Here is a 14,089-nt window from a genome sequence, read left to right on the forward strand (position 1 = left end):
TTTTTGCAGTTAAGCAGTGCTGAAAAAGAAAAAGATGGGATAAGGGAGTAACTTAATATCTCACGTACACGACACCCATGTGGTCACCCTCAGGAGGGTTGCGACTCGTCTGTGCTCCCCTTACTAAACAGAATGAGGAAAACAGGCTTAAACTACAACATACGCATGCAGATCTGAGGTGAAGCAGAAACTTTCTAGAAGGGCCATTTTGTAATGTGTAGAAGGGAAGTTAGGCAATTGCTTTCACTAGAAAAGCTTTTCAATCTTTTAGATACAAAACTATTTTGAGGTGGGGGTGACCTGGTTGGCTGCCTCCCAACCTTCCAGCCTGAAGGGCCTCTGAGCCCTGGCAAAATGGTCAAGTCACCCTTGGGTCCCTGAGAGCCTTCAGCTGCTGGCTTGTAGGCCAGCTTCTGTCACTTCGAAGGAGTGATTTAGTGATATCAAATAGCTGGGCGATTAATCAAGAAAACAAGTGAGCATTTGACACCAGAGTGGAAAAAAAAACAAGACAAAAAAAAAAAAAAAACAGCCAAGGAGATGCTTTGGGGAAAATGGGCACCCAGGCTTGGAATCTCAAGCCAATGGTGCTTTCAGGGATATTTACAGAGCATAACTTACTGCAAGAGAGAGATCAATCTGCTGCATGGCTAAATTAATATTTAACTTGCTCAGGAAAAGTCAATCCTCTTGGTTATTAGGGAAATTAACAAAAGCCCTAAACTGACGCTATTCTTACCTGAACCATCAGCATCATCATCAGGGCTATTGCCCTAGAACCTGTGCACTGTTGCCCCAACCCTCCCCTCTAACCTCTCTTGCTTTTCTCCTACCTTCTTCTCTTCTTGCCACAGAATGCTTCCTTCAAACAAAACCTGATATAGATGCCACACACATGGCTGATGGAACTCAGGGTGAGCCTTGGGGCTCAGAAGATAATGAAGTTGGTGATTCTTGTGTTATTTTCCTGGCACGGGTTGAGAGACCCTGGTAGAGGTCTTGGGATCCCTATGCTGGTGGTGTCCTGGGGTCCGCCCTGGAGTGAGGTTTGCAGGTGGATAATGGTCACTTCCGCCTTGAGCCAGGTCTGGAAGAGCCCTCTGTACCCACATAGGGCTGTGGGTAAGAGGGACCAGCTGAAGGACACTAAGGCTTCCTGGAAAAGGAGGGCTTTGGGGAGAAGTAGAGGGCAGAGGGCAGGAAATTCAACTCATTTCATTTCAGTTTGCATGGAATTGTCTGGGGCTGTGCTTGTATGTAACAGGTGCTCAATAAACAGAAGTCACTCCTCTGGTGTCTCACTGCTCACCATTGCCCTTTAGCTATTACCTGGCTTATCCTCCAGTCCTTCTCACCACCTGACATGCCATTGCCTCTTTATTGTCATCCTTCTCTGTGACATCATGAATTTCCTCAGATCAAGGCCCGTGTCTGTGTCCCCACAGCCTCCAGCAGAGCCTGCTGGGTTCATAGCAGATACCTGTAAATATGTGTGGAATAAGTGGGTGAGTGTGAGGCTAGCCAGGTTCAAGGAAGGCAGAGCCTGGGTTGGGGGTGGGGATGGTGAGGGGATTAAGCCTAGAGGAGGCTGGTGGAGTCCGGGCTGAGAAGATAGGTTGCAGGGAGTTTGCAGGGGAATCTGGATGCCACGTGGCAAATGGGTTGGTGTTTCTTTCACAGCCAGTGAGGAATCATTAGGTTTCTGTGCTAGGAAGAGAAAAGATCAAGCTGGGCTTGGGAAAGATTGGTTTGACAGCAGAAGGGTTGAAATGAGGAAGGCATGGGAGCTGGGTGACCATTCAGGGACTCTCCGGTGGCCTAGGGGAAGGCAGCGGGCTGGCAGTGGGACTGGGTCACAGGCTCAGGACAAGGGCATTGGAGCAAGCTGTGGCAGAGGGGACTCCTGAAGCACCTCTCTAAAGACTGTAATGGACTAAAGGACAGAAAGGAGACTGATACTCATCCACCTCTCCATCCCTGGGGGAGGGCTGGAGGCAGAAGAGCCGGTCCATGTCCATGGACCCAGCAAGCAGAGGTTCCAAGGACAGAGCCCAGTGGGGGAAATCTCTCTGAGAGCCAAAGAGGGAACAGTAAGAAGTGGTAAGACAGGTAGGAGGAGTGTGGAAACCAAGGAAACTGAGGCAAGAGCCCCTGGAGAACAGGTCCCTGATATCAGAAGGTGCTGAGAGGTTTGGAGAACCATGGGTCGCTGGGAGTGGGTTATTCCCAGGTGACAGCTCCAGAGATATTGGGACGTACTTGGTGCGGTGTGGTGGGCAGCTGGCACCACATTAAGGAGACTGATGTGGAGGCAGGGCGGGGTGAAGGGTAGGGGTGAGGGAGGCAGCCTGAGTCAGGGTAGGGGACACAAGACAGTGTCAGGATGGGGAGTGGACTCTGGCCATGACTGAGGGGCAGCAGGCCCAGCAAAGGAGAGACTCAACATTTGGGGTGGGAAACAGATTGAGCAAAGCTGGAAGAGGAAGATGGAGAGCTGGGGAGGGGTCATCACATCTGCCCACGGCGCAGTCATTGACAGCTCTGGGAAAGACTTGGTGGGAAGAGGAGACCCTTAAGGGGGTGATCTAACAGTTCCTCCCTGACCAGACCATCATTAGGTATGGGGTGGGGATGATGGGGTGAGGACACTTCTCTTGCACAGCCTCCTTGATCCAAGGTCCTTGATCTTGAAATTCTCTGGATCCCTGACTGTCTCAAGAAAGCAGAGCTGGGGTGCAGAGCCAGAGAATGCTTCCTGCCTACAATGCCTGTCCATCTAGTGCTGCCTCTGGAAGTCCTCTGACACTTCCTACACAGTTCCGGTGCCTTTCCCTGTGCCTCACCCCGCAGAGCCCGCCACCACTGGCCGGACTGCCTTTTGCCTCTGGAGAGGGTAGCGTAACTACTCCCTCCTGCCTGACTTCTGGGGTCCAGCCCTCTGTGGATGTTCATAGAACTCATTTAGAAGTGAAAAACTAAAGGCAGCCAGGGACTTCTGGGAGATAAAAGCAGCAGCAAGTTGGACAGGAAGCATATGCAGTGCCCTGCACACACCTGGGCTGCAGCCCCCAAATTCTCTAACCCTCATTCATGCAGTCAATAGAAACATGCCACCATCTCCCACGGGCCAGACACTGTTCCAGGCACTGGCCATTGCATGCTGAACAAAGCACACACGAATCCCAAGAATGAAGACTCCATTCTAGTAAGAGGAGACCCACAAGAAAAAAAAAATTGATTAGTGAAAAACACATCGTGTTAGTTGAAGTGCTATAGACAGGAGGGATGGCGTGTGCCGTGGGGTTTCACTAAATAGGAAAGTCAGGGTATGTCTCGCTGAGAGGATGAAGGAAGATAAATTTGATTATTTATAGTCCTGGTGGGCTGTAAGGAGCAGGGCGTCAGCCTGAGCCTTCCCTGAGGCCTCCTAGGTCGGGGAGCGGAGAGCAGGGGCGGGCCGGTGCAGTTCTCCAAGAACACCACCAGGGGGAGCCCGGACCCCTCCCAGCGCCTTCTGAGCCCTCCCGCACAGCCTTGCAAGCAAAAGTTTTTCTTAAACTAACAATGCCAGTGTAAGGAGGTGCTCGCGCCTGATTGGACGGGGGAATTTTGCAGGTTTGATTCCTTGATTGGACAGGAGGTGTTAGGGGTGGGGAGAGAGCTGATGGTGGGGGATCCCGCGCCCTCCCCCGTCAGTCTGGCCGGCTCTGTCCTCTCGTAGGCTCGGCTGTAGCTCGCAATGTGACACCAGGACGCACACGCACTCGCGCGCTCTCCCCGGCTCGCACTCCCTCACCCTCTCTCCCTCTCTCTCACACACCCGCACGCACACACCCACCTCTCCCATAAACACACACACACACATGCACACCCACACCCACGCGCGCCCGCACCGCCCCACGCGCGCACACTCCCGCCCACGCCCACGCCGCGCTCCGGGGAGTCCGGTCCCGGCCAGAGCGCGAAAGGATACGGAGAAGCCACCGGCGGGGAGCGCAGCGGCGCCCCGGGACGCGGCGCCCTCCCCGCGCGGCCGCCTCGGCTCGGGCTCCGCCTGGGGGCCGCCGGCCGGCGATGGCCCTGGATTGCCTGCTGCTGCTCCTCCTGGCATCCGCAGCGGCCGCAATGGAAGGTAACGTACCCTCCGCGGAGCAAGTTGGAGGCTGTATCCCCGGGGTTTCTCTGGCTAGTACCCGTCGCCGGCATCCCGCTACCGGAGGGCCAGGTTGTTGGAGAGCGTCGGCCGCGGCAGAGCGCGGGGCTGGGGCGGCACCCACCCGCGCGCCCCCGGCTGGCTCTCGGCTCCCGCAGCTGGTTCGCGGAGCCCAGTCGCTCCCGCGCCCCAGCGCTCCGTGGCAGCCCTGGTCTCTCACAGCCTCGGCTCGGGGAGCTTGGAGCCCGCTGCATTGCGGTGCAGGCTCCTTAGCTCCGGCGGAACGGGGCGTTGGGGGGAAGACAGAGCGCCAGGGGCCGTCCGGACCCTGGAGTGCAGGAGCCTGTCTGTTCCCTTCCTATCCCGAGCAAGGATGCGCTTAGGCAGCGGCGCGCCACCTCTCCTTTTCCTCCGTTCGGGGTCCGCGGGCTCCAACACTCTGGGCTCGGCGGGCTGGTGCTGCGGGCGGGGACCGGAGAAGCCCTGCCTGGTACCCCGCAAGTGGCCGCCGAATAAGAGGGGTTGAGTTCACTGGCCGGGCTGTTGGGGGACAGCTTGGTGGTCCGAGAGGCTGCGAGCTGCATCTTTCCCGAAACAGTCGGGGCAAGGCGGACACCTTTGTTCCACTTGAGCCAGAGAACGGGGGTGGGGTTGGGTAGATGGTCAGTTCTGCCGAAACTCGCCTAGTATCTCCTTCGGCCCGGGAAGGGAGCCAACCTGAAGGGACATTTTTCCTGCTACTTCAGCCTTGGCTGTGCCTCCGCGGCGGCCGGGAAAGCGCGCTCCATGGGCACAGAGCCTGGCGCCGCAGGGAGCCCAACGCTCGGCAGCGCCCGCGAATCCCTGTGGGAAATCCCTGCCCCGCTCCCTCCTCCCGCCCCCTTACCCCGCCCTACTCCTCGCAGCCGAACGGTGGCCGCAGCCCCCTCCCGAAACACCGCCCGACCTAGAGTTTAGTGCCGGGATGGAAGCAACTCTGGCGAGAGATGCACGCGGCAGCCCGCTCGCAGCCCCAGTGTCCGGCGCAGGCGAAACTCCACGGAGGGACCCCGAGGGCACACAGCCCCCAGCGCCCGCGCCGCCTTCCAAGCTGGGAGCTCGCTCCGCTGGGCCGCCCAGGTCCTCGGCCGACAAGTACTGTCGCCCGGGGAGCCCTCCCTCGGCCCCCAAATCCAGTGGTTCAGCGCTCCGACTCCACGGAAGGTGGAAGGTGTTGTCCTTCTCGAAGCGAGGCTGGGGTCTCGTCCCGAGACGGAGCTAAGATTCCCCGGCCAGATAATGAAGACCACCATATCCCATGTTCTTTCTGGTGGCGGCACGGGGGTGCGGCAATTAATGCCTAGAAAGCTCGCTCTTGCTTTTCTGAGGGTGGCTTTTTGTCTGCCCTCCGCCTGCCGCTGCCCTTTCTGGCTGCTGGGTCTTTGTGCGGAGGGGGTTGCTTTGGGGAACGTGCAGGGACTTGAGCGGTGGGGAGCGCGATCAACACCCAGCAGAAGGGATGCTCAGATTTGGCTTATTGAGGGGCGAGCGCCGGAGCGGTTGAATTAGGATAAGCCAAGCGAGGCACACTTCCAAACCGGTCAGGACGACCTGGGAGCGGGCATTTGGAATAGGCGAGGCCAGACTGGACTTTCCAGCGCTGGGGCGGTGCGTCCTGCCCATCCCTCTTCGCGCCCCCTGGAGGGTCAGCTTGCTCAGTTTGGGAGAGCAGATAGGTGCCCCACTTGAGGAGCCTGGTCTCCGCGTGGGGTCTCCGTCGTTGAAGGAGGGCACATGCATTCCAGCAAAATTGTTTGTAGGGCAAATGCATGGGAACACACTAGGCATCTGGTGGAGTTCGGTTTCGCCCTAGGTCCCTCTCGGCTGGCCCTCCAGGTCCGTTGGCTGGAGCGGCTCTGGGAGGGTGTCTTGCGGTCGACTGGAGCGGCCCACGTGTGTGTGGGGTCTGTGGGGAAACTTCAGCATTGGCCTAGCCAGAAGAGCGTGGCTTTCTGGGTTGAATACCTCTCCAGCAAGGGTTAAAAGAAATGCCATATTCAGCAGAATATTCAAGCAGCCCCAGCGTCCCTGTTCAGTGCACAGGGCTAGTACACACTGTTCACGCCTTCCTCTCCTCCGTGAGCACAGGCAGGCTCATTTTCTCCTCTCCACACTCGGAGCCGCCTTCCCGCCTGCCTGGCTGGGCTGGGCCAGCGTCATTCCGTTTGTGATGAGTGAGGAATAATTATCAGAAAAGTGGATCAATGAGCTGCCTACACAGATAGCAGATTCCTCTCAAACTGCTGTGGCCAGGGGGCGCCTCTTCTTTCTAGTTTGGCCACTCATGTGTCTGTCGGTCTATCTTCTTTCCTTCATGGGTCTCTGGTGGAAATCCACAGGGGTCTTGTCACACAGGGTAGGCAGTTCCAAGACCAGGCAGGGTCCTCAGCCCAGGCCAAGGCAGGGACAAAGGGATAGGGGCAGCCCATGGGCCTGATAGGGACACCTAAGTCAGAAGCAGGTAGGGCCCTATGAGACCATTTGCCTGGGTGGGAGGAAGGGGCTGATGGACCTGGGGGGTGGGAGACCCACGCTGAAGGAGACATCTCTTCCTTCCTCCCCTGCATCCCTCCCCACTTGCAGCCCGTGGCTCTGTTCTGTGGGGACAGGGATGGCACTGCAGGGAAAAGCTTGGGGCTTTTAAAGTCTATTTTTAGAGGGGAGCAGGCAGGCCAGGAGGCAGGGCTGCTGACAGCCTCTGGACTTTTGGAACCGGCACCAGGCCTCTTTTCTCTGTCTCTGGGAAAACGACTGCCTCTTCGAGCCCAGGTCTTTTCACACTGGACCTGAGACCTTGTTGAGAATGGGCTGCTGGTGTCTGTAGATTGCATTCTCTGAGCTGCCCTTTCACCCATGCCTTTCAGGTCAGGGTGTGGAGACCTGGGCTTCTCTTGAGGTGTTTCTGCAGGAACATGTTGGGCTGGGAGCAGAGGCATCTCCCTCAGGGTGGAGTTTTCCTGGATTAAGCACGTTGGCCCCTTCCGGGAGGCAGGGATCAGGAGGCATGGACAGGCCCAGCACCAGTACCCATGGATGACCATACAGATGCAGGTGGCCTCAGTGTTCCACTCTTGCTGACCTGACCACTCTCAGAAGAACTGCTCTATGATGTAGAGTGAAATCCTGGGCTTGCCAGTCTTGAACCTGCACGTGTCTGATTTGGTGATAGATTTCTCAGGGCTTAACAAATAGTGAGTTCTCCAAAGGCATTGCTAATGTATGAACACATATGTGCCTGAGGTACCACATGCCTTTGTGGGGTACTCCACCTTGAAATGCAGGGGCATTGGATGCCACCATTTGAAGTGAAATCTCCATCACAGGCTCCTGGCAATAACTCCCAACCTCAGCCTGTATGTCCACAACGAGCCATCAGGCCAGGTGGTGATTGCCTGTTTCTGCATTTTTTTGTTAATATTTGTTTGCTACGTGTGCATCTGTTTTGGGTATCCATGAGTGTGTATGAGCCGGCAAGTGGTAGCAGGCGCTGAAGTTTCGTTTTGTGTTTTTTTTTTTTTTTTCTTTAAATGTCTGGAAGAGAAAATTTGAGACAATAAATTGACTTAATAAATTTGAGACAATTCTATCCATTAGCTGATTTTATTTCCTGCGTGTTGTGCAAAGATTGCCATTACTCAGTGTTTGTAGAGGGACCCCCAAAGCCAGGGAGTGGAATGCTGGTGAGGTAGGGTAACACAGCCCTGGACCATGGCTTGAGAAGAGTCTTTGCAGTGTAGATAACTGCAGAGGTAGGACCCAGCCCCAGCCCAAATCTTCTGGATCCATCGGCAGAGCCAGCAGCTGGTGATGCTCACCCACACTAGCTTTAGAAGGTGGACAGGTAACATATGTTATAAGGATGACCCTGTGCTGGTTTAAAAATAAAGATGCCGTTAAAGTCAAAGAGACATTCATGTTATTAAACCAAAACAATCATCTTCGCAAATCCCCAAGAGTTCTTGGAAACCCCAAGGTTCAGGAGCATAGTGTTGCCAGCATGAGTAAGGGGTGGAGGCAGTTTTGGGAGGCAGCAGAGGGGAGTGTCGTTTCAGGTCAGGATTTTCAGGCTTCAGGTAACCTCATGGCACCTGGACAGTTTGCTGTAGACCCCTGGACTTTATCCCCCAAAGTTCAGTAGGTCTGGGTGGATCCTGAAAGTCTGTATCCTGGCCTCTGAGAGGAACCTGTTGTAGGTGCTTCCTAGAAACTCTGCCTAACGGAATGGTTCAAAATAGGCTGCAGTCAGAAATCCAGGTCTCGATCTGATTTACAGTTTCTGAGTTGGAGTGACCAGGGCATCTTCATTTTTAATAATGGCCCCAGGGATTCAGGTGCAGACAGCCTGGCACCGGTAGATTTGGGCACTGTGGATGATAGCTAACACTTAACGCTAGGTGCTGTCCTAGGCGCTTTACGTAACTTGCTTTCATGTCGTCTTTAGATGTAACTTACTTTCACGTCAACTTTAGACAACCCTATTGGGCAAAGATTTACCAACTTCCCTTTCCCGAAGTTCCCTTCATGGCTCAGCAGTTAACGAACCTGACTAGGATCCATGGGGATGCAGGTTCATTCGCTGGCATCGCTCAGTGGGTTATGGATCTGGCGTTGCCGTGAGCTGTGATGTAGGTCGCAGACATAGCTCAGATCCCACATTGCTATGGCTGTGGCATCATAGGCCAGCAGCTGTAACTCCAATTCCATCTCTAGCCTGGGAACCTCCATATGCTGAGGGTGTGGCTCTACAAAGCAAAACAAAAACAAAAACAAAAAACAAACAACAAACCAAAAAAACACCCACTTTCCTCTTTTTTTCTTTTTTCTTTTTTGAATGAGAAGACTGAGGTACAGAGGGTTCCATAATTTGATAAAGCCACATAGCGAGTAAGTGGCTTGCAGGCAGTCAGGTTCTAGGGGGGAGTCTATGTTCCTAACTACTTCAACTCACAACACTACTTTTGTAGGCTTGGCATGAAGAAAGGTCTGGTCAGCCTGAATTCATGGCGGGAAGAATTCTAATGCTGATTCAGCCACTGGCCACTGGATATTTCGCTGATGACTGGGGACTCCAGGTTTCCATGGTCATGGGAGAAGAGATGGGTGAAATGTTCAGATGATCCCAGCACTTCCGCGGAAGCACTAGTTTCCCTGTAGCTCCCTTCCTGTCCCTCCTTCCCCATTTCCCACCCTATTCCCACCGTTGAACACATGCAGAGGCAGGGCTGCAGAGCTGCACCGTGGCACTGCTTCTGATAGGGAATCTAGCAGAAGGACTGGGAGCATCTTAGTTCCCCTTGCTGCCCTGGCAGTTCTCCCAAGGAGGAAATGATTGCAAACAAGGGCCCCCATGGGACGTGGGCCTGGGCACCCTATGAATTCTGGGATCAGCGGAGGGGGCAAACGGGACCCTTCCCGGTCCCTGCCGGATTGTCTAGAGCTCATCCCTGTACCTGGATTTCGAGAGTCCCGTTTCTTGGAAGAGCTCCCTTTATGTCTCCCTCTTCTGCATTAGCCACTTAAGCAAACCTGAATATCTCTATCAGATTTCCACGTCTCCAAAGGTGGTAGAGAAACAGAGCATTGGATGCTTGCCCTTCTGAGGAAATTACTATAATAATAAAGTAACGCCCTGGGAGAGATTCCATATTTAAAAGCACAATTTTGCATGTGAAATTTCTCAGCCCTTTCGGTGGATTCCATTTCAGTTATAGCAATAGTTGGCAGGTGCATGTTTGTGCTCAGGGCGGGGCAGGGGAGGGGACCTTGAGTGGCCAGGTCAGGGCCACCTGCTCCATCAGAGGCCCCCTGATGGCTGAGCCACCTCACTGGCTTTGTTTGCCCACTCCTCTGGGGGTTAGAGAGAAGGGCACACCCTTGGCAGGGAAGGCCGGGAGGATGGTGGGCTTGGTTTGTCTTTGCTAATGGAAAACTGCTTTCCATCTGACCTGAGATGCAGGAAGCAACCAGATGTGCAGTTACCTGGCTCCCTTCCTGTACCCCAGTTTTCTCATTGCTGAAAGGCTAAAGCGGGGGGTCATTGTGATGGAGAGGGTAGCAGGGGTTGGGGTGGGATCAAACCCCAGGGTAGAAGCAGTGGTAAAAGTTGGGGTTTTGGGAGTGTAGGTAAAGGGCATGGTGACCCCCTGGCTAATTGTGAGTGGGGTGTGGATCTCTTAGGCTGACAGGGGTCTGCAGCATCAGCTCAGAGATGAGTGAGGGTGAACTTGGCCGAATCAAGAAGGGCCTTAGCCTGGTGCCCTCCACGAGAAGACCTTGCTCTCAGGACCTCTCATTGGCCTGGTCCAGCACTGGGGGCACAGTCTCCACTGGTCCCAGGTAGAATCATCTGGAAGGTGCCTCTCAGTGCAACTGGCTTTTATGTTTGCCACTGACTTTGTAAAAGAGGCAGTTTCATTTCCAAATCCAGGAAGAAGACCTTACCCCCAGCCCCACTCTCTCACTCCCCAGGTGGAACGGAATGTTATTCAGAGCCAAAACTCTAGGGCCCTTCACTGCACTGTAATGCTCCCCATAACCGGGTCATCAGGATGCTCAACTGCTAGAGGGGGAACAGGTGGTGCAAAAGGCCCTGTCTCCCCCCACTCCCCCCCACCCCCACTGTGTCCCCAGCAGAGGTGTCTCTCCAGGGCAGGGAAAACCCCAGGGCCCGAAGACGACACCATTAGCAGCTGCACAAGAAGACTGCTCTGTTCCTTCGTAGAAGGTTCCCCCAGAGTTCTCTGCAGCAGACCTGGGCCAACATAGACACACATAGGAAATTTCCTGAGAATTACCAGGACTCATTTCTGCCCGCAGGTTGCACCTGAGGCCCTGCATCTCTCTGATCGCCCCTCCTGCTTCCTGGAGGCAGCAAGTGACACATGACTGATTTGAATTTAACCACCTTCTCCATCCCCCAGTGGAGGTGATAATGAACAGAGAAATGGGCATCGACAGGTGGCCAGAAGGGGAGGGGCAGGTGAGGGAGCAGGGGCCCCAGGCTGTAACCTGGTGCTGGCTTCTGAGGTCCCTGGGCCTGATCCTGGGGTGGGGCCGTGGGTCAGACTTGTTCCCAGGGCCCCGACATGTTCCGGAGCAGGGCTAGAGGCAAGTTTTAGGGAAGGGGAGAGACCTTCCAGAAATCCTATAGCCTATTAGCGCTAGAGCCAGGCCGCTAAGCTTCTCTTACTCATTTATTTACCACGTGCCAATCTCCACACCTTTACTATTAGAGCACCCCTTTTCCCATTTTACAGGTGGGGAAGCTGAGGCTTCAAGAGGTAAGTTACTGGCACAAGAGCTAGGATTCAAAACGAAATTTTGACAAATTGAAATTGGCCTCAGCTTCCCAGTCCAGTGCCTTTTGCCTTGAATATTGCTTACTCATGAATTCAGTCGGGGAGCATTTATTAAACACAAGCTGTTTGTTCACTGCCCTGCCAAGTCCTGTCCCAGGTACCAGACAGTGCTCTGAGTCTCCACGACCCAGTCCCTGTGGCCAGGCTGTCCTCTGGCTCTCTGGGACGTCCCCACCTGTGCTCCCAGCTGGAGGAAAACCTTTTTCCTTCTCAGTGTGCATCTTCCTGTTTGCGCATGGCTCTTTCCCTTGTACTCCCACCAGTCAGACCTGCATTCTGGTCATTAGTGGTTTTCTATTTTTCCCACGTGTCCGTCTGGCTCTTGTCTTTATTGTGTTGCTTAGATGGTTGCAGCTTGGCATCTGGTTCTTGGTGGTGGTGGGGGCGGGGGAGCAGGTTGCTGTGGGCTTCCTGGGGCTCCTGCCACAGGCCCACCTTCCAGAGGAAGGAAGAGCCAGCTGCCGGGGTTCTCCTTTGGGGACCGCCCTGGCTTCTGCCCTTTGCATCCTGCACTGCTTAGACCCCTGTTACTCCTGCTGCTCTGGCAGCTCCCGTCTGTCTGGACAGGTGCAGCTCTACCACATTCGGGGGAGGACACTGGGATTTAGCATTAGGTTTGAGCGTGGAAGGCCGTGTGGGAGGAGGGGGAGAGAAACCCCTCTGCATCCTAGTCTCACTGGATGGTGCCCCATCCCCCTTGGGGCTGGGCCTATGGACAGTGCTGCACAGGATGTACAGGAATAATAGCAAACAGCTTCATCGACAGTAGCAGTGGAGAAAATGCCTTATCTGCAAGAGGCAGCTGGGCCCTGCAGTTAATTGTTCTCTTGTTTTCCTCTTGCCATTTTTCCAGCACATCAAGGTGGGACCTTTGCCCTTGGCTTTCTCACTGAGGCTCGAGTCGGGTGGCAAGCTCGGAAGGGGGAAAGAGAAGGGAGGACCCTCCCTGGGGAAGTCTGGGAGGGGAGCCCATCCAAGGATGTTCTCAGCACCCTTGGCAGTCTGTCCAGGTGGTCCGGGGCTGGGGTGGAGTGGGACCTGTAAGCTTTGGGGCAAGGAAGAGGGTCTTAGTATCAGAGCATCTGCTGGGTTGTGGGCAGGTGCCCAGGAGCCTATGCTGGGTACCGTTCAGACCATACTTTGGATGTCAGAACACACCTTGCTATTTGGGTTTGCTCTGGCAAAAGGCAAAGGTGTGTGACTCTCTTCCAGCTCCTTCAGTCTGGGGCCCCCTTTCCCTCTCTCCTCCCACAGGCAGCACCTCTGCTGCTCCATCTTCCCTGCACCACACAGGAAGAGATGCACACACACTGCACAGGTACACACCCCCTGGGCACCTCCTTTTCTTCTTCTTCATATGTGCAGAGACCCACCTGAGCCTTCTGATGCCGTGTGCCTCTGGGTCTGCACCTGCTTGCTTTGCCTGTGTTGCATTTGTTGCTGATCTTTTCTTGGCTAAGCCTAACTTGGCCTTTAGAATTTGCCACAGTGGCCACCTCCTCCTGGAAGCCTACCTTCCAGCCTCAGGCTGGATTAGGTGGCCTTCAGGTACCCAGTGCAGCTACCTCTGCCTCCCTCTTTGGGAACACAGCAGCAGTGGTCTATAGTTCTGTGTTGACTTCTGTGGGTACCCCCACAGCTCTGTGAGCCCCTGAAGGATGGGACACTATCTTGATTTTCAAGGAAGCACATAAGTACATTTTGGCAGATAGGTAGCAGCAATAAATGTGTATTGTGTTAATGAATACAAAGAAAGGAAAGATCAACAGAACACATTTAAAACTTGACATCATGTCCTATGTGGTAGTTAAAAACATGTCTGCAAATATTTTGATACTCTTTTCATCACAACAAGAAACCTCATTCTTCTCTCTTTAAATATGGGTTGGCCTCCTGGCCTATTCTGATGAATGGAATATGGCAGCAGTGATCTGGCATAACATTGGAAGTGCGATTGTAGAGGACTCTACAGCTTCTGCCTGGCTTTCTTTCTCACAAGGGATGCTTGCCCTTGTGATCCAGCCACCATATTGTGAGGAAGCCCAAGCAGCTTGGAGGGACCACATATGGATGTTCTAGCCACAGCCCTAGCTCAAATCCCAGCCCACTGCCAGCATCCAATGCCAGATATCTGAGTGAGTGAGTCTTCAATGGCTGCAGCCCCCACCTTCCCAGCCATTCCTGCTGCCTCTAAGTGGGAAGAGACAGGCTTTCCTCACAGAGCCCTGTCCAAACTATAGATTTGTGAGCAAAATAAATGTTGTCATGGTTTAAAACTACTAGGTTTTGAATTGGTCTCCTATGCAGCAATTGATAACCAAAACATCCTAGGAGAAGTCGTAGGAGAAAAATGTTTAGAGAAGACTAGAGAGGACTTAGGGGCACGCTGGGGAGAGGGAGGAGATATGGTATCGCATTCATTCAACATCTAACATACATTTGTTAACCTCCTACTATGTGCCAGGCAGTACACATGAGACAGGGAGCAATGGAAGGGGACCCTGGCCCTTGAGAGCATCCTAGTGGCGGGACAGTCATT

General features: G+C 54.2%; 1 protein-coding gene across 1 annotated transcript in view; it reads left to right on the forward strand.

The window, feature by feature from the left end:
• The first annotated feature begins 3,756 nt into the window (after positions 1-3,756).
• EPHB1 (EPH receptor B1) overlaps positions 3,757-14,089 on the forward strand; it is a 450,445-nt gene continuing 440,112 nt past the window's right edge. The window contains exon 1 of the mRNA XM_021069481.2: positions 3,757-4,132. Coding sequence (XP_020925140.1) covers positions 4,075-4,132 — 58 coding nt within the window. The 5' untranslated portion in view covers positions 3,757-4,074. The remainder of the gene's footprint in view (positions 4,133-14,089) is intronic.

This window comes from Sus scrofa, chromosome 13 (genome assembly GCF_054392235.1).
Source record: "Sus scrofa isolate SSC_HxYL_T2T_F1_AM1 chromosome 13, Sscrofa_HxYL_maternal_Yorkshire_Landrace_v2.0, whole genome shotgun sequence".
Taxonomy (NCBI): Eukaryota; Metazoa; Chordata; class Mammalia; order Artiodactyla; family Suidae; genus Sus; species Sus scrofa.